The 26,241-nt window shown below is 39.3% G+C and overlaps 1 protein-coding gene across 1 annotated transcript in view; it reads right to left on the bottom strand.

Moving 5' to 3' along the window:
• Positions 1-8,279: 8,279 nt before the first annotated feature.
• ZNF280C (zinc finger protein 280C) overlaps positions 8,280-26,241 on the bottom strand; it is a 67,015-nt gene continuing 49,053 nt past the window's right edge. The window contains exons 14-19 of the mRNA XM_010354802.1: positions 21,919-22,229; positions 21,014-21,154; positions 15,217-15,279; positions 10,845-10,963; positions 10,665-10,701; positions 8,280-10,544 (exon numbers count right to left, since the gene is read on the bottom strand). Of these exons, the coding sequence (XP_010353104.1) occupies positions 10,529-10,544; positions 10,665-10,701; positions 10,845-10,963; positions 15,217-15,279; positions 21,014-21,154; positions 21,919-22,229 (687 nt within the window). The 3' untranslated portion in view covers positions 8,280-10,528. The remainder of the gene's footprint in view (positions 10,545-10,664; positions 10,702-10,844; positions 10,964-15,216; positions 15,280-21,013; positions 21,155-21,918; positions 22,230-26,241) is intronic.

A 26,241-nucleotide genomic window follows, 5' to 3' on the forward strand; every position in this document is an offset into this window, starting at 1 on the left:
CTGCACTCCAGCCTGGGCAACAGAGCACATTCCAACCCTGAAAGGAGGATGTGCTCCTGGGCCTGAGGTTAATGGTCCCATCTCTGCTTCATTTAGGATTAACTAGTAGATTAGATGGGAGTTGATGTTAGATGCCAGATATTATTTTATCAAAATTCAAGAAAATCCTGTAAAAATGATTTTCAATTCCATTTTGCAGAGGTGGAAACTGAGGTCACTTGTCATTCAGAAAATAAATGGTTATCAGGAAGTACTGACTTGCTCACATTATAGAGCTCCATTTTCCTTGCCCTGGTTTTAATCAAATCAGAGCATTTTCTTTAATGGAAGGTCTGTACTATTCAAAGCTGACTTTTGATCTGTCGACAAGTAAACAATCCTTATCTGGAGATCGACAACTTCATTCCCTTCATTCTTAGCTGAATTCATTCTTAGGTCAGGCTTAGGCCCAGAACCTGGGGGTAAGGGCTAAGCAGACTCCTGAGGAACAAATCATCCTCCCAGGAGGGGAGGGCACTGCAGGGGGTTGGAAAGTCTAGGAACGGGTGGGCCAGCTTGAACAACCGTAACTTTTTAAAAAGAGGTATTTTAGAGGAGCTTCCTGCACCATTTGAAGGATGGGAAGGCATGACCTCTAAGGTCCTTTTCAGTTCTCCATTCCTCTGAACAACAAAAATAGTGTGATTGTGCACTGGTTTCTATGGCCATTGCATGTTAAGACAGCTATGAAGAGAATGAAGTTTTAGGTCTCCAGATAAGAACTGTTTACTTGTCAACAGATCAGAATCAGCTTTGAATAGTACAGACCTTTCATTAAAGAAAGGGAAGAGATTAAAACCAGAGCAGGAAAAATGGTGCTCTATAGTATGAACAAGCCAGTACTTCCTGATAACCATTTATTTTCAGAATGATGTTACCTCAGTTTCCACATTTGCGTAATGGAATCGAAAATCACCTTTATGGGATTTCCTTGAATTTAGACAAAATATAAAATGTATTTTGTGCATAAACATTTGTGTATTATTCCTTATCCAATTCCCCTGACATAAAGGACACTTGGAAAGAATGAAAATGGAAGATCATTCATGTAGTTCCCAATCATTCAGTTTTAAAAATGAAGCTGTGCTGAATATGTCCTCCTTTTAAATTATTCAAAACTGAAGTAACTTGACCACAAAGTCACTTGGAAGTTACTAAGAGAACTAAATCAACTTTTTGAAATTACTTCAAATTGTGGCCTTTAAGGATTTGACTCAATCAATAAGACAACTGGTTAAGTAGCTGAGTTTTCCAAGGTATCTACTAATTTGTCAAGGAATCTTATGTTCTGAGGCGCTTGAAGGTTTGCTAGATAGAAATATCCCATTCTGTTATTTTATCAAGAAAAAAGAAACTTGTACGACTTAACACTTTCCTTTGATTCTATGTTATGATAATCTATTTAGGTGGACATACTGGAGAAGATAGATGAGGGGAAAAATGGAGATAAGGGGAAAACAGAAAAGGACAATTTCAAGATTGAGTGAAAATATCCCTACTCTCTGAGAAAGCAAGGTATTTCTCAATCATTTTGAAAGTCCTACAAAACCAAAGAACACTTGACTACCGCTATTTAAAATTACCTGTTTTCAGCCGGGAACAGTGGCTCACGTCTGTAATCCCAGCACTTCGGGAAGCCGAGGTGGGTGAATCACGTGAAGTCAGGAGTTCAAAACCAGCCTGATCAACATGGTGAAACCCTGTCTCTACTAAAAATTAGCTGGGCATGGTGGCGGGCGCCTGTAATGCCAGTTACTCAGGAGGCTGAGGCAGAAGAATCGCTTGAACCCGGGAGGCAGAGGTTGCAGTGAGCTGAGAATGTGCCATTGCACTCCAGCCTGGGTGACGGAGCGAGACTCTGTCTCAAAAAAAAGAAAAAAATTACATGTTTTCATATAATTAATTGTATTGAATAAGTAGTCAAGATTTCACTGATTCAAGATTCATTTCTTTCTGGAAATGAATTCCTGGTAATAATGAGTAAAGAACTTTCTTTTAAAGAAGGGGTTCTTTAGCACAAAAGGAATGCTTCCCTCCAGAGCAGACAGGATTCTGTACTAATTTTCAACAAGGCAGTGTCGTTTCATAGTCCTTAGACAGAAAAAGCCAGAGCTACACTCATTTCCGACATGAGAGAATTATGCCACTTGTAATTGAAGCACTGTGATAAGATGTCATCCATTCGACAGTTTGAAGGAATGTACTTCAAGACCTGGGAATTACAAGCCAAAGTTACGAATAACCACAATGTTGATGGATTGTCACTAAAACTGTCAGAGAAGATTCCACCGATGTGTCGTTTCCAGGGTCTCAGCAGTAGCAGCAGTAGTGACAGTAACAGCAGCAACAGAAATAACAGCAACAACAGCTGAAGCAACAGCAGGAGTAGCAGTAACATCAGCATTGTTTATTCATTGTCTACTCTGTCATGCCAGAGCCAAACGTTATACATATATAATATACAGATGGTCCTCGAGTTACAATGGTTTGACTTATGATTGTTGTTGTTGTTGTTGTTGTTGTTGTTGTTGAGACAGAGTCTTGCTCCCTTGCCCAGGCTGGAGTGCAGGGGCACTATCTTGGCTCACTGCAACCTCTGCCTCCTGGGCTCAGGTGATCCTCCCACCTCAGCCTCCAGAGTAGCTGGGACTACAGGTGTGTGCCACCACACCCAGCTAATTTTTGTATTTTTAGTACAGACGGAGTTTCGCCATGTTGGTCAGGCTGATGTTGTGGGAAGTCAGGGACCCCGAAACTGAGGGACCTGCTGAAGCTGTGACAGAAGCACATAAATTGTGAAGATTTCATGGATGGATCCTGTCAACATGTGATGCCTCCCCCGGACACCCAGCTTTAAAATTTCTCTCTTTTGTACTCTTTTCCTTTATTTCTCAGATCGGCTGACACTTAGGGAAAATAGAAAAGAACCTACGTTGAAATATCCTGGGCTGGTTCCCCTGATAGGCTGGTCTTGAACTCCTGGGCTCAGGTGATTTGCCTGCCTCTGCCTCGCAAAGTGCTGGGATTACAGGCATGAGCCACCATGTCCAGCCAACTTACAATTTTTTGACTCTATGATGCTGTGAAAGGGATACACACGCCTTCAGTAGAAACCATACTTCAATTTTTTTTCTGGGCTAGCAATATGCAGTAGGGTATCATCTTGTGATGCTGGGCAATGGCAGAGAGCCACAGCTTTCAGGCAGCCACGAGATCACAAAGGGTAAACCACCAAAAACACAGCGTACTGTGTTGCGAGTTGAGTTTGCCCAACTGTAGGCTAATGTAAGTGTTCTGAGCACATTCGAGGTAGGCTAGGCTAAGCTACAATGTCAGCTAAGTTAGGTGTGTTAAATGCATTTTCAATTGATGGTATTTTCAATTTAGGATGGGTATGTCATAATGTAACCCCACTGTAAGTTGAGGAGCGTTTGTGTCTATATATTCCTTACAACAACTTTGCAAGAATATCACCATTACATGCGTCTCACTGATGAGGAAGCTGAGACTGAACAAGTTCAGGTAATTTACTCAAGGCTACACAGCTTTTAGATACAAAACCAGGATTGAAACCTAGGACTGTGTTATTTCGAGGATGCACTCTCTTCAGCAGCCCCCCAGCCACCGTATATCACAGTGGTATGGATAGACAGATATTTTTCAGTGTGGAGGATTGGAAACAGTAGGAGACATGCACAGCAGCCTCTCCAAGTCTGTTGATATTAAGCTTTTTCAGGTGGTCAAATATCAAACTGACAAGAATCAGACTGCAGAAGGGTTTCAAAATCAGAGAAGTGTATGAGTATCAGCATGAGGTGAACCATGGTGTGGCCAAGTATAAGGTAGTATAATTTAGGGGAAATATCTTAATACTATTAGATTGGTGCAAAAGTAATTGCGGTTTTTGCGCCATTGAACATAATGGCAAAAACAGTGATTACTTTGGCACTAACCTAATATTTATAAATGACAATCACGGCTAAAGCAAACCCAGGAGCACTGACATTCCTTAAAAATATTAGTCTGGTGAGCTTGAGAAACCAAGAAATATAATGGTATGCCTATCTTTAGTACTATGTGCTTCAACTATGACCCTCAAGAAAGCCACTGGGTTAGGAAAAGAGTTAACAGTCACTGATTGTGAAGGTGGTGTGAGGAGGTTGGAATAAAAAACTGGGTGAAGATTCGAGCTACTTCTATCTGAATAAAATTAAGACAAATAAAATCAGGAAAGGTAGTCACAAGGTAGCAATAATCGTAACAATGTTGGATTGCATTCCTGTGTGCCAATCACTGTTCTAAGTGCGATATACATATACTGTATTCACTCAATTAATTCCCTCAACTCTGAGTAGATGCTATTACATGCAATTTACAAATGAGGAGAACAAGACACAGAGCCTAAAGTCACACAAATCTAATCATTGGTAGGGCAGGAACTCTAACCTAGGCAGTCTGCTGCAGAGCCTGGGCTCTAACCACTCCACTGCACTGCACCTTTAAGGGTGCAGAGAGGGTTTACTAGTCAGGTATTGAATCTCGAACCTTGTAATCCTAATATTAAGAAACTCTCTTGAAGCTGTTTAAGCAGGAAGACTTTACAGAGTAAGAAACTTGTTAATGGATAATAATAGGCTGAAAATACTAATAGTTCCAAGAAAAGTAGGTAGATTAATAAGTGAAGCATGAGTTATAGAGAGAAGCTAGATACGATTAAGTCTGAAAGTTCTCAAGTTTGAAATTGTGTGAAGTGACTGTTGCAGTTATGTATTCCTTAGGTTTCACAAACACAATAATGACCATACTATTTTTCCTGATATAATTTCTAAAAATATGAAAATGACTTTTGGAGACAGTCTTGCTCTGTCACCCTTGAGTGCAGTGTGTGGGTTTACTTCTGGACTCTCATTCTATTCCACTTCTCTATGTTTCTATCCTATGAAAGGACCACACTGTTTTGATTACTTTAGCTTTGTGACAAGTGTTTTTTTGATGGAGTCTCACTCTGTCACCCAGGTTGGAGTGCAGTGGTGCGACCTTGGCTCACTGCAACCTCCACCTTCCAGGTTCAAGTGATTCTCCTGCCTCAGCCTCCTAACTGGGATTACAAGTGTGCACCACCACACCCAGCTAATTTTTGTATTTTTAGTAGAGACAGGTTTTTGCCATGTTGGCCAGGCTGGTCTCAAACTCCTGGCCTCATGATCCACCCAGCGCGGCCTCCCAAAGTGCTGGAATTACAGGCATGAGCTGCAGCGCCTGGCATGAAAATGATTATTGCTAGCCTCCAGTTACATATTCCACCTTAGAAGTGGTTCATGAACACCCTCAACAGTGTCTGTTGTTGTTCCCTTCTTTGTGTTCATGAGTTCCCATTTTTAGCTCTGAGAACATGTGGTATTTGGTTTTCCGTGCCTGTGTATTTCATATAAATGGAACCATACAACATATGACCTTTTGTGACTGATTTCTTTCACTTAACATGTTTAAGAGGTCCATACACATTGTAGCAAGCATCAGTACTTCGTTTTTTGTGGCTGAAAAATATTCCATTGTATGGACACACCATACTTTTTTTGAGACAGAGTCTTGCTTTGTCACCCAGGCTAGAGTGCAGTGGTGTGATCTCAGCTCACTGCAACCTCTGCCTCCCGGGTTCAAGTGATTCTTGTGTCTCAGCCTTCCCAGTAGCTGGCACTTCAGGCGCCCACCACCACACCCAGCTAATTTTTGTATTTTTAGTAGAGACGGGGTTTTGCCATGTTGCCCAGGCTGGTCTCAAACTCCTGACCTCAGGTGATCCGCCTCCCTTGGCCTCCCAAAGTGCTGGGATTACAGGCATGAGCCACCGTGCCTGGCAACACACCATATTTATCCCTTTATCTGTGGGTGACATTTAGGCAATTTCTATCTTTCAGCTATTGTGAATAGTGCTGCTATGAACATGCATATCCAAGTATCTGAGTCTCTGCTTTCGACTGAGTATATAGGAGTGAAATTGCTGGGTCACATGGTAATTCTACACTTAACCTTTTTGAGGAACTGCCAAACTATTCTTCATAGTGGCCGGACCATTTTACATTGCCACCAGCAATACATGAGGGTTCCAATTTCTGCTTCAGGGCTTTTGCACTTGTTTCCCCTCTCTAGAAAGCTCTTCTGACAGATACCCAGGTGGCTCACTTCCTTACCTCCTTCAGGTCTTTACTCAAATGCCATCTTCTCAAGAAGGCCCAACTTGACCATCAAATTTAAAATGGCAGCCTCCCAACCACCAACCTGTACATTGCTATCTCCCTTCCCTATTTTTCTCCATAGTCTTCATCACCATTAACATACTATAAGTTTTTATTTTCTATTGTCTGTCTCCCACAGCTGAAATCTAAGTCCCATGAAGCCAGAGATTTCAGTTTGTATTTCCAACAACTAGAACAGTGCCAGGTACATAGTAGGTAATAAATATTTACTGAATAAATGAGACCGAGGGGCTGGCGCAGTGGCTCACGCCTGTAATCCCAGCACTTTGGGAGGCTGAGGCGGACGGATCACAAGGTCAGGAGATCGAGACCACCCTGGCTAACACGGTGAAATCCCGTCTCTACTAAAAACACAAAAAATTAGCTGGGCGTGGTGGCAAGCGCCTGTAGTCCCAGCTACCCGGGAGGCAGAGCTTGCAGTGAGCTGAGATCATGCCATTGCACTCCAGCCTGGGCGACAGAGCGAGACTCTGTCTAGAAAAAAAAAAAAAAAAAAACTGAAAGAGGTGTTTTGCCAAAATGTGATAAAAAGAAGGGCAAGAATCTAAGTCTTTGTCATTTAGTTTTTTTTTTCTTTTAAATAATAATAGTGATGGACTGAAACTGATCCAATCATACCTTTTATTCAGTTGAAAACAAAAAAGGACACATGCATGAGATGGCTATTTTTGAACCAGGTGAAATAACTCTAACAGCCTCAAGGTAAAGAGGGATCAGATTGTCAAGCTAAAACTCATTAACACCTATTAAAACTCAACTGCTTATAACAAGTAAGCTTAGCACTGACTGCATAAATCGTTTTCTTTAAACAAAGTAAAAAATAAAGTGATGCTATGGGACACATAACTTTCAGAGCATTAAATTTTAAGAAAAATAACCTGATACATAGTATAAGAAATAAAATCCTATGGAAGAACACAAAGCTGTACCTCTACCTAAAATACTGCTATAGCAAGAATGTGGTTTTTCGTATTTTTAAACTGTCAGAGACGGAAAATATCTGTAAATTAAAAGAGGACCAATGCTAAAAATGCAAATAAGTTGCTATTTCTGGGAAAAAGTTTAAAACTTAAAGTTAGGTGTCATTAATGCTGAATGGAAAATGGTTTTAAATGGCAAATTTTATACTACATGTATTTTACCACAATAAAAAAAATGGGTAGGAAAATGGTGTTTGACAAAACATCCTAGAGACAGGTATGGAAAGAAAGGAGTATCACCAAGTCCACGACTATGACATAAGCCCCTTTTGGAGATTTGGGAAAATCACTTACAGCAGAAATCTGTTCGGAAAATTAAAATTAATCGATTCAACTCCTATGAATTACAAGGAGTATACTACATGGCAGTGGCCACTGACACTGGCTTTCAATGTTTCAAAGTATATCATCAAAGCAGTTTTGATTTTTTTTTTTTTTTTTTTTAAAGACAGGGTCTTGCTCTCTGGCTTAGGCTGGAATGCAGTGGCATGATCATAGTTCACTGCAGCCTTGAACCCCTGGGCTCAAGCGATCCTCCTGCCTCAGCCTCCTGAGTAGCTAGGACTACAGGCATATGCCACCACATCAGCTTTTATATATATATATATATATTTTGTGTGTGTGTGTGTGTGGTAGAGACAAGAGTGTCGGTATCTTGCCCTGGCTGGTCTTAAACTCCTGGCTCCCACCTCAGCCTCTCAAAGTATTGGGGATTACTGGCATGAGCCACTGTATCCAGTCCAGTTTTAATTTTGGAGTTAAAAAACACCCACATTGAGTCAAACGACTTCAGAGCCTGCCCACCTTCACGATTATTAAGATCACAAAGGGGGCTTTTGCTAGCTGCTCAAGACATTAGTAAAGTACAAATAGTTTGTTTTTAACTGTGCTGGAGGAAAAAGTGCAAGATGTGCTCAGTAGATAGAGCTTTCAGTCTGCGGGTCAAGCAATCAGGCTCCACGGAACTAGGAGCAAAGCAATGCTCCTATAGTTGTATGACAGCTTTTATATGAAGTTATTTATTAGAAATTTCCAAGGCACTTTAACAATACAAATTTTATTAAAAAAATAACATCAAAACTGTTCAGCAAATCTATATTCAATGTAACCAAAATAAACAAACAACAAATTAAAAAAAATATACATCTATATATATATGAGCAAGAAACAAGTGCAATTTTTGGTCCCAATATTTTTTGAATATATTATCTTTATCCAGAGGAATTACATTAATGGCTAAGAAGATATTATGTATTAGATGAACAGAAATGTACCTTTAAAACTTGTTTTAAGGTAAGAAGAGCGTTGCCAATTCTTTATGTCTTTGAAATCAGAATCCCTAAGCTAATGTTAATGATAGGCCCAAGATAGAGCATGTAATGTCTAATGGTCTGGACAAATATGAAATTAAGAAGCTACCAATAAGTAGCTACACGAAATCTGTAGACAATTCTAAGAAATGTCTTGGAGTTTGTGATAAGAACAAAACAAACACAAAGAATTCAAAAGTAGACATAAAATGGACATCAGCAAATTTCATGAATCTGGGACAAAGAAGTGACAGAAAAACAAAATAGAGTAAAATAAATTTGATTAAGAACAATATAAAACCAAGCTACCAAAATAAAATAAAAAAAAAAATGTTTAAAAATGTGAATATTGGCCGGGTGCGGTGGCTCACGCCTATAATCCTAGCACTTCGGGAGGCCGAGGCGGGCAGATCACAAGGTCAGGAGATCGAGACCATCCTGGCGAACACGGTGAAACCCCATCTCTACTAAAAATACAAAAAATCAAAAATTAGCCGGGCGTGGTGGCAGGTGCCTGTCATCTCAGGTACTCGGGAGGCTGAGGCAGGAGAATGGCGTGAACCCAGGAGGTAGGGCTTGCAGTGAGCCAAAATCGCGCCACTGCACACTCCAGCCTGGGAGACAGAGCAAGACTCTGTCTTAAAAAAAAAAAAAAAAAAAAATGAATATCAGTATTGCTGAAAATTCCTATAACACTGGATAAAACTTTAAATGAAAACACGAATAACTGACTTTGGGAACCGTAATTGTAGAAATTTTGTTTTTCCAAAAACAAAGTAACCTTGGTTCCCAATACAACCAGAATTTTGATATTCCTTGGACTGCATATCTGCTAGAGGAAGATTAAAGAGCAGCAGCCAAAATGGTTAAACATCAACCTGGATGTTGAAGCACTGATCTAAAAACAATATAAAACCAAGCTACCAAAATAAAATAAAATGTAAAAAATGTTTAAAAATGTGAATATTAGTATTGCTGAAAATTCCTAGAATACTGGATAAAACTTTAAATAACATGAGCTGTGACTTTGGGAACTGTAATTGTAGAAATTTTCTTTTTCCAAGAACAGGAAAGTAACCTTGGTTCCCATACAACAAGAATTTTTATATTCCTTGGACTGCATGCCTGCTGGAGGAAGATTAAAGAGCAGCAGCCACAACGGTTAAACGTCAACCTGGATGTTGAAGCAGTGATCTCATGGACTTTTTCTTGGTTAGAATCGACCCATAAGCTTAAGATCAAAAGCCAAAGCCCCCAGTGGGAAGTTGTGCTCTATTTGGTGGGCCTTGAGGTCATCTCTGGCCAAATCAGCATCAACCTTATGGGAGGTCAGTCAGGTAGGAAGGGACTCTCCCCAAGATCTGATTTCTTAAGGCCACAAACTAGAGGAGGTCTCACAGTCAAATAATTCACATTTCTTGGAAAGAAAGAACAGGCATCAGTCGTGTCCATCAAAAGGGGACATTGTCCAGGAGTACCCTGGATATTTTTTGAAACTTATGCGTTGCTTCTTCATTTGAAAAATATGAAAAATAGAAGAGTAATGAACAAGGAATGAAGAAAAAATGGCTATCTGACCTAAACATGTAAGACTTACAAGAAATTAAGAAAGCGGACAAAACAGACAGAAAAAGATGAACAGTCATATTATCTGGAATGTAGTACTATGAAGACAAGTCAAGTATAGCAGAGAAAAACAAAAGGTATTTTTGGAGAGAGCCAACTGGAGAAAAAAATGTGTTAAGATATGTTAACCTGACACAAAGATAAGGTGGAGTGAGAATCTAGTGGCATCTGAAAGCTGGAAAGAGCTGAATGAGAGCTAGTGTCATGAACTTGGCTGTTTAACTGCCTTTTGTGTGAGAAAACACTTCAGAACTTTGAACTTAGGAACTTCCAACTTGTCTTGCACCAGGTTGCATGAACTCCATGGAGCAGGAATCTATTTCAATGAGCAGCTTTAAAAACAAAAACAAAAACAACTTTAATATTTTTCATTTATATTAATGATACATTAAAAAATACAACAGTGCTAAAGTCCATCAAAGCAAACTGCACTGAAGGAAAATTAAACTTACCCAGAAGCGGGTTCAGAAGTTGAGGTACTTTCGGAAACTGAAATCAAAAGAGTTTTACATTTACAATAGCATATATGAAGAGTGAGACTATCAATGTAATACATGGGTCCATATGGTGTCCGATCAAAAATACTGAAATAAGTATCAGAAAATCAAAGAAACACAATTATATATACATACCATTCTCTATTATAACTTGGCAAGTATGAGTTTTACGTTGACTTAAGTGTTTAGCCATACGATCTAAGCCAGAAGAATCAGCTAGGAAATCACATTTAAGGCACACTAGAGTAATGCCCCTACGAAAAAAAAGAAGACAGTAAAAAATATTATCATTTATGAAAATCCATATGAGCTCAATAATTATTTTTCCATGTACTAACTTGATCTGCATTTTAGTCTCCACAACCGTCATTTTCCAACTTTGTTATATAAACTTGATATATCTAAAATGGTTCTCCAGAAAATGGCATTGCTGGCCAGGCACGGTGGCTCACGCCTGTAATGCCAGCGCTTTGGGAGGCCGAGGTGCATGGATCACCTGAGATCAGGAGTTCGAGACCAGCCTGAACAATATGGTGAAACCTCGTCTCTACTAAAAATACAAAAATTAGCTAGGCATCACGGCGTGCGTCTGTAGCCCCAGCTACTCTGGAGGCTGAGACAGGGGAATTGCTTGAACCCAAGAGGCAGAGGTTACAGTGAGTCAAGATTGTGCCACTGCACTCCAGCCTGGGTGACAGTCAGACTCCGTCTCAAAAAAAAAAACAAAAAAAACAAAAACAAAAAAAAAAACAAGGAAAAGAAAATGGCATCGCCACATTCAAATTATGCTAACATTCAGTGCTTTATAAATTGTCACCTCTCAACTTGTGCCTAGCTGAAAGCTAGGCATCAAGAGACTGAAAGCCCAGTCTCCCTTAACAACTTAAGTAATGTGTGCAAGTTATTACTTGCAAAGCAAGGATGTAATATTCATTCACTGAAATATATAAATATACATTTGCTGAGAACCTTCTTCACCCACACTGTACTACTAGGTATTATGGATACAATAGTAACCAAAAAAGGTACAGTCTGTGGATTCTGCAATCTAGTATCTTAGTCAAATGAGGATAAACTTAGAAATGTGAAGGTTTTAAAATCATGTAATTATCATTATCAGTTTATTAACAAAGCATACATATACTTTTGAAGTTCATCAGATACTTTAAACTTAAATATTTCACCTGTATAGGAAACCAGTGGCATACCTTGGATTGACTTCTCTAGTTTTAACAACCTGTTGTGGATTTACACCTAGCCAGAACTCCTGCACATCAAAAATTATCTTCACAAAACTGGAATCATGTGCTTTACCCATGAAATTTAGGGGGAAAAGTCTCTCTTATGATGCCATTTCCCTAAAACTGGAGCTCAAATTTCTAGTTATCTCTGACTTCTTACATAAAACATTCAATATTTCAAACATTTTATGATATTAACAATTTATTGAGTACTTACTCTATGCCAGTCTGAGGGTTTTAGACGTATTGTCTGATCTAAATCTTACGGCAACCCAAAGAGATAGGTGCTGTAATTATTACCCTTTTACAGAGGACAGAATTAGTTTCAGTGATCTACTGAGGCCAGGATCAGGTTGGAAATTGAGCCCTTTGATTCTGAAGCCCATGCTCTTAAACATGATGTGATACCACCTCACCATCTTAGCCCAGGGCTTTATTAAGTAAGTCTTAACCACTACAATAGCCTTAACCAGTCTATGTGTCTCATGCAGCTACAACTCATCTTGTATACTCCTCCAAAGTGATCTTCCTTCAGCACCCTTGATTCTACTCAAAACATCGATGGCTTCCCCAATGTCTTCCAAAAAAAATTAAGCCCAAACTCCCTAGGCCTTGTTTTCAAGGATTCAACAATCTGGATCTAAGTTCAAAACTATCTCCCCAGACTGATCTTTTTTTATTTTTGGAATGGAGCCCCACTCTGTTGCCCAGGCTGGAGTGCAGAGGCACGATCTCGGCTCACTGCAACTTCCACCTCCTGGGTTCAAGTGATCCTCTTGCCTCAGCCTCCAAGTAGCTGCGATTACAGGTGCACACCACCATGCCCGGCTAATTTTTTTCTATTTTTAGTAGAGATAGGGTTTTGCCATGTTGGCTAGGTTGGTCTTGAACTCCTGACCTCAGGTGATCCACCCACCTCAGCCTCCCAAAGTGCTGGGATTACAGGCTTGAGTCACCGCGCCCGGCCACCTTTGATCTTAAGATACTATGCTATATGAACTTCGTGCTTCATCCAAATTTTACTCCTAGTTACTCCAAAATTACTCCATTGTGATTCAGAAGAATGTGTATAGTTTCTGTTTTTTCCTTTCTGAACTTCTATTCGTGTTATTTCTTCCAACTAGAATGCCCTTGTGCCTCTTAAGTAGAAACCTCTCTCCCCTTTGAAATCAGTATCTCTTATTGCACTTACTAGAAACCTCTTTGTATTACTGTAGTTATTTATGTTCACACCTTTTATCCCTTTAATAAATTGTACATTCCTTGAAGGTTGGTATAAGCCTTCTTCTTCATCACGGTCATCTGTATAGGACTTGCTACATTGTGTTATATATGATAGGTGCACAATAAATAACTAAAGAATGAATATTTCATTTTAACAAAATAGTAATTATGAAAAAATTGTTTATAGAAATATAAAATGCTATGTCCATACACAGATTTTTTTTTAAAATTTTCTGAGACTGAGTCTCACTCTGTCACCCATGCTGGGGTATAGTGGCGCAATCTTGCCTCACTGCAACCTCTGCCTTCCAGGTTCAAGCAATTCTCGTGCCTCAGCCTCCCAAGTAGTTGGGATGACAGGCATGCACCACCATGCCAGGCGAATTTTTGTATTTTTAGTAGAGATGGAGTTTCGCCATGTTGGCCAGGCTGGTCCTGAACTCCTGGCCTCAAGTGATCCTCCCGCCTTGGCCTCCCAAAGTGCTGGGATTACAGGTGGGAGCCATTGCACCCGGCCCATACACAGAATTTGACCAATTTTCTATTTAGATGTGAGATCCACTCGAGTTGAAAAAAAAAGCGCCTCAGATCTTTCAAATCATATAGCTAATTTAAAAACTAAGCATACAATTGAGCTTGACCATCATGTGGTAAAAATCAAAGTGAAATCTCATTTTTAGAATTAAATCTCTTTTCATTCCTTTTTTTTTTTTTTTTTTTTCTCCAGACGGAGTCTTGCTCTGTCGCCCGGGCTGGAGTGCAGTGGCCGGATCTCAGCTCACTGCAAGCTCCACCTCCCGGGTTCACGCCATTCTCCTGCCTCAGCCTCCGGAGTAGTTGGGACCACAGGCGCCCGCCACCTCGCCCGGCTAGTTTTTTGTATTTTTAGTAGAGACGGGGTTTCACCGTGTTAGCCAGGATGGTCTCGATCTCCTGACCTCGTGATCCACCCGTCTCGGCCTCCCAAAGTGCTGAGATTACAGGCTTGAGCCACCGTCTTTTCATTCTTATAAAGCATTTTCCAGTAAAGGTAACACCTAATATATTTTACTCTTTTCTAATTCCTCGAATGTTTTAAAAATAGCATAAATTTTTTTTTTAGATGGAGTTTTGTTTGCTCTTTTGCACAGGCTGGAGTGAAGTGGTGTGATCTCGGCTCACTGCAACCTCTGCCTTCCGGGTTCAAGTGATTCTCCTGCCTCAGTCTCCCAAGTAGCTGGGATTATAGCCACCACGCCCGGCTAATTTTGGTAATTTTAGTAGAGACAGGGTTTTGCCATGTTGGCCAGGCTGGTCTCGAACTCTTGACCTCAGGTGATCCACCCACCTCGGCCTCCCAAAGTGCTAGGTTTACAGGTGTGAGCCACCGTACCTGGCCTAACATGAGTATGTTTTAAAAATACAATAAAAATTTCCTCTACGAGCTCTTGGTCCAACATTATCCACATAGTTCATTTTCAACATATACATTAACTTATTCAACAAATATTTACCAAGTGCCTACTATGTGCCAGGTACTATGTGCTGGCAAACATCTGTCAACATGAGCAAAATAATTAACAAAGGAAGATGGAGTCAAAAAGATATCAAAATAATGTAAAAAAAATAGATGTTTTAGTGGATTCTGAGCTAAGTGTATGTGGTGTAACCAATGGTAATTATCAATGCCTTTAGAAATATTTATCAGTACTTTTTTCTGTACAGTAAAAAAGTTATATATTTTAATTCTAAAAGCATTAAGAATTATGAAGGCTATATATTGATTTCAAGTATTATGGTATTTTCAAAAACTTCCTTCTATTCAGGTATGGTTGGAGAACCTTATTTTTGTTATTTTACAAACGCATATGCAAGAAGGTTTCATCTTAATGCTTGACACTACAGAGAGTTTAGTCAGAAATGATAGGCTATCTCTCCAACTTTGGTCTAAGGATATAATAAACAGAACTCTATCCTTTCCAAAGTAGGCACTCCAACATCAGTTTTAAAAAGTTACTGCAATATTTCAATGGAAAGAAAAACAAAAAAAGATCAATGATTACCTGAGAGTTCCTGAATGCTTCTTGAAAATACAAAACCGTTTACCTGGATGGTTGCTATGAGAGCTTGAGAAACATGAGACAACAAGATTTTATTAATTTTATTATACAACGCCATATTAATTTTATGACATTTCAAGCCAATGCCTAATTTCTTAGTTTTGAATAAAAGATCATGATCTAAATAATAAAATGCTGTTGGTTACTGCTATAATCTGAATTTTTGTGTCACCCCAAAATTCATGTTAAAATCTTAACCCCTAAAGTGATGGTATTAAGAGGTGGGGCCTTTGGGAGGTGATTAGGTCATGAGGGCAGAGCCCTTATGAGATTAGTGCACTTATAAAAGAGATCCTAGAGAGCCAGTGTGCCCCTTCCACCATGTGAGGACGCAGTGAGAAGGTGCTGACTATGAGGAATGGGCCCTCACCCAGACACCGAATCTGCCGGCACCTTGATCGTGGACTTTCCAGCCTCCAGAACTGTGAGAAATAAATTTCTGTTGTTTATAAGCTACCCAGTCTATAGTATTTTGTTATAGCAGCCTGAATGGACGAAGATAGTCATCTCTGTTTAATGCAAGAATTTTAACTTACATTCCACTTTACCTGTATATTTTCTAATTACGTATTTCCCTGAGAATTTTCTTAGATGATCAGTATCTCACCATTAGTAAAAAAAAAAAAAATGCTTGAGTTAAAAATGCATTGTCAAAAGTTTTTTTAACTATTATAAGAACAATTTAAAAGATATTTGATAATGTATTTTGCTATGGTAGAAATTGTTAAAATAATTATTTTTTGTTTCAGAGTCTTGCTCTGTCACCCAGGCTGGAGAATAATAATTATTCATTACATTTTAATCTTAGTATGTTTGGGGAGGGGGATAATCTGAATGATCCTGGAAGTAAACACTACTTGAGATAAATGCCATTGCTTAATTCAATATACATGAAACATTTAAAGAATCCTTTGCAATTACCAGAACTTTCAAAGAGAGCAAATTAAGGGAAGCAGAGCTCAAGAATTAAAACAATGCTTCTCCTATGCACAGATCAGAAAACCACTAATCAAACTTCAAAGCCAATGGTAATAGATTTTATGCCTCCCTTTAAATTGATAAGGAAAGCTTTCCTGTGTAAGAAAACCAGGCAAGATTAGCCAGGATTAGCCTAGCACAGTATTACTCAAAGTGTGGTCCATGGACCAGCATCATCAGCATACCTAGAAGCTTGTTAGAAACACAAAGTTTAAGGTCTTACTACAAACATAGTGAACCAATCTCTGGCAGTGGGGCCCAGAAATCTGTTTTCCCAAGTTTTCCAGCTGATTCTTATGCAAGCTAGTTTGAGAAGCACTAGCCCTGTCTTGCACTGACAGACCCCACACAGCAGGTCAACAGTTACCCTCAGACCCAAGGTAACCATCACCAGCATACTATATATGCATGGGAAAATAAAGATTCTGGCTAGCTGTAATTCCAAGAAAATATCCTCAGAATAGGCACCATGGTGAATACAAAGAAACAGCTTCTCTCTCAGAGATAATAGAGACACATGTGAGGCAGAAGAGCGAATGTTACAGAACTCAAAGAAAGGAATGATTCCTATGACTGGCTGTGCTGATCAGATACTTCGTAGAGGGTGAAATGAGAGGGAAGGAGAGGAGCATTCCAGAGAATAATCAAGAACAAGAAAAAACTACTTTAGATACTGAATATGAAGAACCTATACATTGGGGAAGATAGATCAATTTTGGGGGCCTGTCTTCTCGCAATGGAGTTGGCATAGCCTGGGAATAAAGGTACTCAACCTCTGAGAAAATGAAGCCTCTGAACATACAGAACTCAAACCTATGACAAAAGTCCACACCGAGTAGGAGTGAGGGTACACCATTCAGAGGGAGGTACCTGAAGTAATGAGGCAAACAATGTGCCCTTGAAGTAGGGGAAAAGCAAAGGGACCTGTGAGGCCCTTAGAAGAGAAGAAGTGGAAGCTTTCAGTTCTAGATGAGGTTAACCATGAGTAAGAGCTCAATGTGTGTGATGACAGTGCAGGGGCTCACCAGAAATTAGGAAAAGGTTATGAAGGTAACTTTAGGTCAGTTGGGAATGTTTGGGGATAGAATGGGGCTGAAGGTTCTACAAGACAGTTGGTAAGCCTACGGAAAATGGGAGAGAGGAGGACAGAATGACACATGGGTTTAAGTAATGCCAAAAATGTTTTCCAATTTAATCCTCTATAAATTAGGGGCAGAATTAAAGCCTCATTAGGGCAGCCAAGTGTTTGGCACAGAATAAGAGAACAACATTACTCATAGCAGTGTACTAGGGGAAGGGTTGGCTAGGGTCTGCTTTAGAGAAACTGGGGTATAGGTGCAGAACCACTATAGTAGTGGAAGAGGCAGACTGGAATATTGCAGAAGGTGAACTCTCAGGAAGCTAGAATGTACGGTGGTAAATCAACAGAACTCAATGGGTTTCAAAAACTTGGGATAGTAAATTATTTCTAGCTGGTGCTCCATGTTTATGCAAATGATGCCCTGAAACAGTCAAGACTGAGCTTAAAGGGTACTGAAGTAAAAGTGGTTTGAATCCTAGTAAGAAACAGAGTTGGGTCTCAGGGAAACTCAGCATTGAAATCAGAGGATTTACAGTTGAAAGGTAAAAGAGAAAACTTAAGAATGGTTAAGGTACCAAGAAAGGGATTATAAGGGGACAAGAACAGTTGAAGGGAGAAAAGATAATTACATAGAGCAGGAGTAGCCAAAAGGAAAGAAGAAAAACGGTGGTAACAGTTTAACAGAAGTTGAGGAGTTCCAAAAGTAAGTGATCAAAAATGTCAAATACTCTGAAGAAGTCATAGAGGAGTAAGAATGAAAAATAATGAGTATATCCAGTGGTTAGGATATGACTGATAACCTTTAAAGGAGCAGCTTTAGCTGTATGTAGGTGGGGGCGGTGGGCGACACTCAAATCACAAAGGGTCAAAAAATGACAAACAGGCTAGTAAAGAATACTCTTTACAAATGTTGATGGTAAAATGAGGACAAGAAAACATGCAAAGTAAAGGCAGATTTTCCTCATCCTAAAAATATGCCTGAAAATATCTGCAGACACAATGAATGTGGTAGAGAGAAAGAGATGAACTGAAGGTCCAAAGTACTGAAATAAGGATGTGGAGGAAATGCAAGAGATGATGAACAGGGTTAACTTAAAAATGTCTGTTTTTTGAGATTAATGGCTGAAGGAAAAAAACCTTGAGACACGAAAAAGTTAATCTTGAGAAAAACAAAAAGTATGACCTCTGAGTAATTATTAGGCAAGGTTAACAACTGAGGGACTAGAATAAAATCTGACAGATGTTGTAGATAAAAACAAAGCGGTATTTTTGGCTGGGCGTGGTGGCTCACGCCTGTAATCCCAGCACTTTGGAAGGCCGAGGCGGGCAGATCACGAGGTCAGGAGATTGAGACCATCCTGGCTAACAGGGTGAAACCCCATCTTTACTAAAGATACAAAAAAAAAAAATTAGCCGGGCGTGGTGGCGGGCGCCTGTAGTCCCAGCTGCTGGGGAGGCTGAGGCAGCAGAATGGCGTGAACCCGGGAGGCGGAGCTTGCAGTGAGCCGAGATCACACTGTTGCACTCCAGCCTGGGTGACAGAGAAAGACTGCATCTCAAAAACACAAACAAAGCAAACAAACAAAACACAAAGCGGTATTTTTAAAAGGGCAGGACCAAATTAAAGATCACGAATTCAGAGCTGACTGAATTCAGCATGGTATGGTAGTCTAGAACCGAGATAGGGATACATCAAAAAGGATAAAAGATGCAAAGATAGCAAGACTAAGTATGACTGAAGATACAAAGGAATTTAGGACAGAAACAAAGCAGCATTCAAAACAGAAGACCTTAAGGGTGTGGTTGGCTACAAAATTGAATTGATACTACTGGACTAGAAAAAAGGAGTCAAGACCCTGAAAGTCATGGGGTAATGAGAATTCAAAGTAAGTATTCTCTACAATGAGGTAAAATGGGACGGTGTTAAGAAAGGGGATACAACAAAGCAGAAAGGGATGTAAAGTGCTAGCACTAAAGAAGTAAAGGTATCATAAGGTCAGGCTGATCACCAAAGGGAAAAAAAACCCTGCAAGCCAGGTGCTGAAGCCATCAAAATGTGGGTGAATCCTTCAGAGTGGTAGCTGATTATGAGCAGAAAATAATATAGAGGTCTTTTGATAATCTGCAAGAAAACCACCTTCATTGGTTATACCTATTTTTTTTTTCTTTTTTAAAAATAGAGATGAGGTCTTGCTATGTTGCCCAGGCTGGTCTTGAACTCCTAGGCTCAAGCAATCCCCTCTCCTTGGCCTCTGAAAGTGTTGGGATTATAGGCATGAGCCATTGTGCCTGGCTAGTTATAATTTATTTCTAACTGAAAATAAATGGAACTATCTTAATTGGAATAATCAACTTTTGTATCTGGACACTTTTTGGTTATTTAAAATAAAATCCATTCTGAAAGAATAAGGCAAGCCCCTACGAATGAGGCTCAAATGAAAGGGGGGCTCTGAAGTCTTTCCCTTGTGTAGAGTACATCATAGGTGCTCAAATTAAGTTGAATCAATGCATGGAAAGGAATTCTAGCCGGGCGCGGTGGCTCAAGCCTGTAATCCCAGCACTTTGGGAGGCCGAGACGGGCGGATCACGAGGTCAGGAGACCGAGACCATCCTGGCTAATACGGTGAAACCCCGTCTCTACTAAAAAATACAAAAAACTAGCCGGGCGACGAGGCGGGCGCCTGTAGTCCCAGCCACTTGGGAGGCTGAGGCAGGAGAATGGCATAAACCCAGGAGGCGGAGCTTGCAGTGAGCTGAGATCCAGCCACTGCACTCCAGCCTGGGCGACAGAGCCAGACTCCGTCTCAAAAAAAAAAAAAAAAAAAAAAAAAAAAAAAAAAAAAAAAAAGGAATTCTAATGGTAGCATCATGACTGGAATATTCCTACAGTCACTTATGTTTCATTGAATGAATGCAAAGATGGATGATCAGAAAGACAAATGGACAGACAGATGCAGGAGACAGAGAGAGGATAATGTTCTTAGCATCATTAAAAAGCCTGGAGGCTCTCAAAGTGATCGCTTTGAAGAGGATAACACTCAAGAGATTACAATCTAGGACCTCCTCTGCAGGCATCCAAATCTGCAGAGACGCAAGTCTCTGATATAAAATGGCATAGTACTTGCATATAAACTATACATATCCTGCTGTACACTTTAAACCATCTCTAGATTATTTGTAAACCTATGATACCTAATACAATGTAACTGCTATTACATAGTTTTATACTGTATTGTTTAGAGAATGATGGGAAAAAGGTTTGTTCATGTTCAGTAGAGACGTAATTTTTTAAAACACTTTTGATTTACAGTTGGTTGAATCCACAGATGTGGAATGCAAGAGCTGACCATATTTATTTGATAAATATATTGAAAACACTTATTTTATGTTGAAAAATAACCACTTTTTGAAAGACATAAAAGAAAAAAAAGTCCCATAGAAAAACAAATTTCCCTAACAAACTCATTTTAGTTTCATTAGTCTAATTTTCAAGAGTTTTTGTCCCAGTAATTTTATGAGTTACTATGCTGGAAAATAGTACAAGGAACATCTTAGAAGTTCCTATTGCTAGACCCTTTTAGTTCCTTGATGTGACAAACTTGCTTCCAATAGGATAACTCTGTTTTCAAAAAACAAATGACCCAAATGGCAATTTTGATTGGCAGTTTACATGTTTCTTACCTCATCATATGATTTACAAAGGCTTTGTTACAGTTAGTATTGTACTTGCAAAAACTGCAGTGGATGTATATAGAAAAGTGGCTTGCAAAATCTTTTATTTTGGAATGACATTCAATGCACTTGTGAATTCCCCGACGACACCTTATGGAGATGGAAAAAAGATAAAAATAGATTATAAAACAAAAATAATAGGGGAAAATCTTATTAACATTTTACTAACTGAACCCAAAATGTTTCAATTGATCTTTTTTCTTTTTTTTTTTTGAGACGGAGTCTCGCTCTGTCGCCCAGGCTGGAGTGCAGTGGCCAGATCTCAGCTCACTGCAAGCTCCGCCTCCCGGGTTTATGCCATTCTCCTGCCTCAGCCTCCCGAGTAGCTGGGACTACAGGTGCCCGCCACTTCGCCCAGCTAGTTTTTTGTATTTTTTAGTAGAGACGGGGTTTCACCGTATTAGCCAGGATGGTCTCGATCTCCTGACCTTGTGATCCGCCCGTCTCGGCCTCCCAAAGTGCTGGGATTACAGGCTTGAGCCACTGTGCCCGGCCCTAAATTGATCTTTAAGTAGACTCATAATTTGAAAATTTGCTTTGAAACAAGCTAGAATAAGTGCAAAAAATTTAACACCAGTTAACATTTCCCTGGAATAAAAGGGATCAAATAAACCCATAATCTATCATAAGATAAAAGCATAAAATAAAAGATTAGTATAAAAGATGAAAATTAGAGAATAAACACAATGACTCAAGTTCTGCTCAGTAGTTGTAAAAAGTACCTTTTTCTCATTTGCTTGGTCTTTATGCCAGATAAGTGATTATCATCTAAATGTGTAAGAGGGTTCTGTGATATGGTAAATTTCATACTTAAGATTAAATTTGTATTGTATATCAGAAATAAAAGATATTACCTTAAGTTCTTCAAAGCAAGGCTCATTTTATTTTTTCTGTTGCGTGGTCGCTTTTGCTTGTAAGAGGGTTTTGCTTTGGACTTAGCTATACGTCCCCTTGGCTTACTTGTACGAGCTTTACTTGCAGTGGATGTAGGTGCATGAGGCTTACTTGTCTTAGATCTACTGGCATTAGATTTTCTAGGATTTTTAGCAGTTGTATTTTGAGATGTCGGAGGTGTGACCTGAAGAAAAGAAGTGCCTGGAGTACAACCGAAAGGTGCAGTTGGTAATTTTGACTGGTGAGGTCCAAGTGAAGCTCGAATAGTAACCTATAAAAACAAAGCCAATATGTATTTTTAGAAAGTAACCATCATATTAGTATTAAAAATATCATTGTAAGCCCTCACATTTACAGTAAATTGGTTTTTGACAAGGGTCCCAAAACATTTCCAATGGGGCAAAAAATAGTCTTGATGAATGCTGCTAGAAAAACTGATATCCATGTGCAAAAGAAAGAATTTGAATCCCTACCTCATATTATATACAAAAATTATCTCAAAATGTATTAAAGACCAAATTTTAAAAGGTAAAACTACAAAACTCTTAGAAGAAAATACAGTAGTAAATCCTTGTGAGCGTGAGTTAGGCAATGGTTTCTTATATAATGACACCAAAAGCACAAGCAACCAAAGAGAAAATAGATGAACAGGCATTTCTTCAAAGAAGATATACAAACAGCCAACAACCACATGAAGAGATAGATGGTCCACATCATTAGTCATCAGGGAAATGCAAATCAATTCCCAAATGAGATGTCCCTTCACACCAACCAGAATGGCTGTAATAAAGAGACAATAACAAAATAACAAGTATTGGCTAGGACATAGAAAAATGAGAACCCTCATACACTGCTGGTGGGAATGCACAACAGTGTAGTTACAATGAAAAACAGTTTGGCAGACCAGGTGTGGTGGCTTAGGCCTGTAATCCCTGAACTTTGGGAGGCCGAGGTGGGCGGATCACTTGAGGTCAGGAGTTTGAGACCAGTCTGGCCAACATGGTGAAACTCCATTTCTTTTAAAAATACAAAAAATTAGCCAGACACGGTGGCAGGTACCTGTAATCCCACCTACTCAGGAGGCTGAGGCAGGAAAATCACTTGAACCCAGGAGGCGGAGGTTGCAGTGTGCCAAGATTGCACCACTGCACTCCAGCCTGGGCAACAGAGCGAGACCCCATCTCAAACAAAACAAAACAACAAAAAAAGAGAAACAGTTCGGCAGTTTCTCAAAATATTAAAGGTAAGAGTTACCATTTGACTCCACCACTGTATTCAGAGGTATATACCCAAGAGAAATGAAAACATATGTTCACACAAAAACTTGTACATGAATTTTTACAGCAGCATTACAGCCAAAAAGAGGAAACTTTTTCTGTTGCGCTCTCGCTTTTGCTTGTAAGAGGGTTTTGCTTTGGACTTAGCTATACGTCCCCTTGGCTTACTTGTATTAGCTTTACTTGCAGTGGATGTAAAAATTCCAATAGGATAACTGTGTTTTCAAAAAACAAATGACCCAAATGGCAATTTTGATTGGCAGTTTACATGTTTCTTACCTCATCATATGATTTACAAAGGCTTTGTTACAGTTAGTATTGTACTTGCAAAAACTGCAGTGGATGTATATAGAAAAGAGAATTATGCCCACCAATAGATGAAACGATAAATAAAAGGTAGAATATCTATGCAGTGCAGTATTACCCACTGCACATTGAATTAATGCAAAGATGGATGATCAGAAAGACAAATGGATATGCCCACCAATAGATGAAAGGATAAATAAAAGGTAGAATTTCTATGCAGTGCAGTATTACTCAGCCACAAAAAAGAATGAAGTACTGGAACATGGTACAGTATCAATGAAGCTGCAAAACATTATGCTAAGCGAAAGAAACCAGTCCCTAAAGATGACATATTGTATGATTCAACACGAAATGTCCAGAATGGGAAAATCCATAGAGACTAAAAGCTGACTAAAGTTTCCACAGGGCCAGTGGAGGGGAAATAGTGCATGCTAAAGGGTATGGGGTTTCTTTTGAGGGTGATAAAAATGTTTTAAAATTTATTGTAGTGATGTTTGCCCAAATCTGAATATGCTAAAAACCACTGAACTGTGTACACTGTAAATGGGTAAATTGTGTGATATATGAATTACATCTCAATAACACTGTTACCAAAAAATCACTACAATACAAAAAGTTAAAATCATTATTTTGAAAGTGGCAAGTATAAAACTGCAATCAGATAAGCCTTCCACTTATTCTAAATGGTCATACCGATTAAATGAAATTTATCTTGATATTTACTTACTGTTGTAAGTATTAGTTTTATATTGATAACAGTTGTATGTTAACAGATATTAACAAATAATTAGGAGTTAGTACAAATTAGATGAATATCGAAAGAGGACATTCCATAGCTATTTTACACTTTGACAGAATTAAAAGGGGCCGGGTGTGGTGGGTCACACCTGCAATCCCAGCACTTTGGGAGGCCAAGGTGGGTGGACTGCCTGAGCTCAGGAGTTTGAGACCAGCCTGGGCAACTCATCTCTACCAAAAATGCAACAAAACTAGCTGGGCATGGTGACATCCACCTGTGGCCTGTGGTCCCAGCTTGCACCTAGGAGGCAGAGGTTGCAGTGAGCTGAGATGGCACCACTACACTCCAACCTGGGTGACAGAGACCTCGTCTCAAAAAAAAAAAAAAAAAAAAAAAAAACCCTAACTAAAAGGCTTTCACAAATAGAGAGGTCAAAATGTAATAGAGGCCTGAATTACACTCTGGTAACTATAAAACAGATTTTCAGTAAATGTGACCTCTTCCTGGTGGATCAGGGGGCACGATTTCAGCTTCCACGGTTATGGTGGAGCTTACATCAATTCATCATACAGCATGGTAGTTATAATAATGCTCAGAATTTCCTTAATGGTAACATATAAAATTTATCATTTACTATTTGGAAAAAGAAAATGTTTGTATCTATTGGTTAATAACAGAAAACAGTCACCCACTAACATTCTCTTTAATCATTTGACTACATTTCCCCCATGTACTTGAAGAACAGCTTCTGTGAAGTCCTATGAAATATATGAAGTATCACAGAAAAGCACTGAAGCAGAACTTGTTAGCTTGCAAACAGAAAATAAATTTTTTGAAAGCACTGGAGAAGTCAAAAAATCCAAGTTTAAGAATCTTAGTACTACCTCGTCCTAGCTACATGACCTTGAGTAAGGAATTTAGCCTCTCTGAACCTCTTCATCTCTAATGTGGGGATATACCTGCCTTGTCTATCTCATTGGATCATCACAAATGTTAAATAATAAAATGTATGGAAAGGCACACTGAACACTTAATTCTAAAGTATTATAAGACATATAGTATCATTATTACCAATATTACCATTACTACTGGTATCTTATTAATAAGGGAAGATGTGAGAGAGGACTGTTCTGCCTACATTAATATTCTGCATGTCTAATATCAACATGGAACAAATGGATTGCACAGAAGATGCCAGATGGTTTATCTTACACTAGATATTCAGATAATTGTTTTATATTATTTTTGTTAATTTAAATGGCAGACATACTCGCATTCAAAAGTATGTACTCAAAATGAAATACAAATATGTGGGGATTATCTCACCTTGGATTACATATCTCTTCACTGGAGAAAATATTCAAGAGCTAACTTTATGTAAAGAAGTCGGAGGGCCAGGTGTGGTGGCTCATGCCTGTAACCCCTCACTTTGGGAGACCGAGGCGGGCAGATCATTTGAGGCCAGGAGTTTGAGACCAGCCTGGCCATGTTGGTGAAACCCGGTCTCTATTAAAAATACAATTAGCTGGACATCATGCTGCACGCCTGTAATCCCAACTACCTGGGAGGCTGAGGCACGAGAATCACTCGAACCCGGGAGGGAGAGGCTGCAGTGAGCTGAGATCGCGCCACTGCACTCCAGCCTGAGGCATAGAGTGACTGTCTCAAAAAAAAAAAAAAAAAAAAAAAAAAAAAAAAAAAAAAAAGTCAGAGAAAACTTATGTATATAAGGCAAACAAGGAGAAAGAAATTTGTAGTCTGATGTGTGCTTGCTCATGAAAAACAGCAATGCTATGCTATTCAGGAGCAAAACTTGCTTCTCTGAGAGATTAGTAATACCAACTTCAACAAACCTGTGGCATTCAAGGCACTACGACAGATGCTGGGGACACAAAGATAAATATTAATTCTTGATCTTAAGTATCTTATAGTCTAGCAACTGAAAGACATACACATTGACA

This window comes from Rhinopithecus roxellana, chromosome 7 (assembly GCF_007565055.1).
Source record: "Rhinopithecus roxellana isolate Shanxi Qingling chromosome 7, ASM756505v1, whole genome shotgun sequence".
Classification (NCBI taxonomy): Eukaryota; Metazoa; Chordata; class Mammalia; order Primates; family Cercopithecidae; genus Rhinopithecus; species Rhinopithecus roxellana.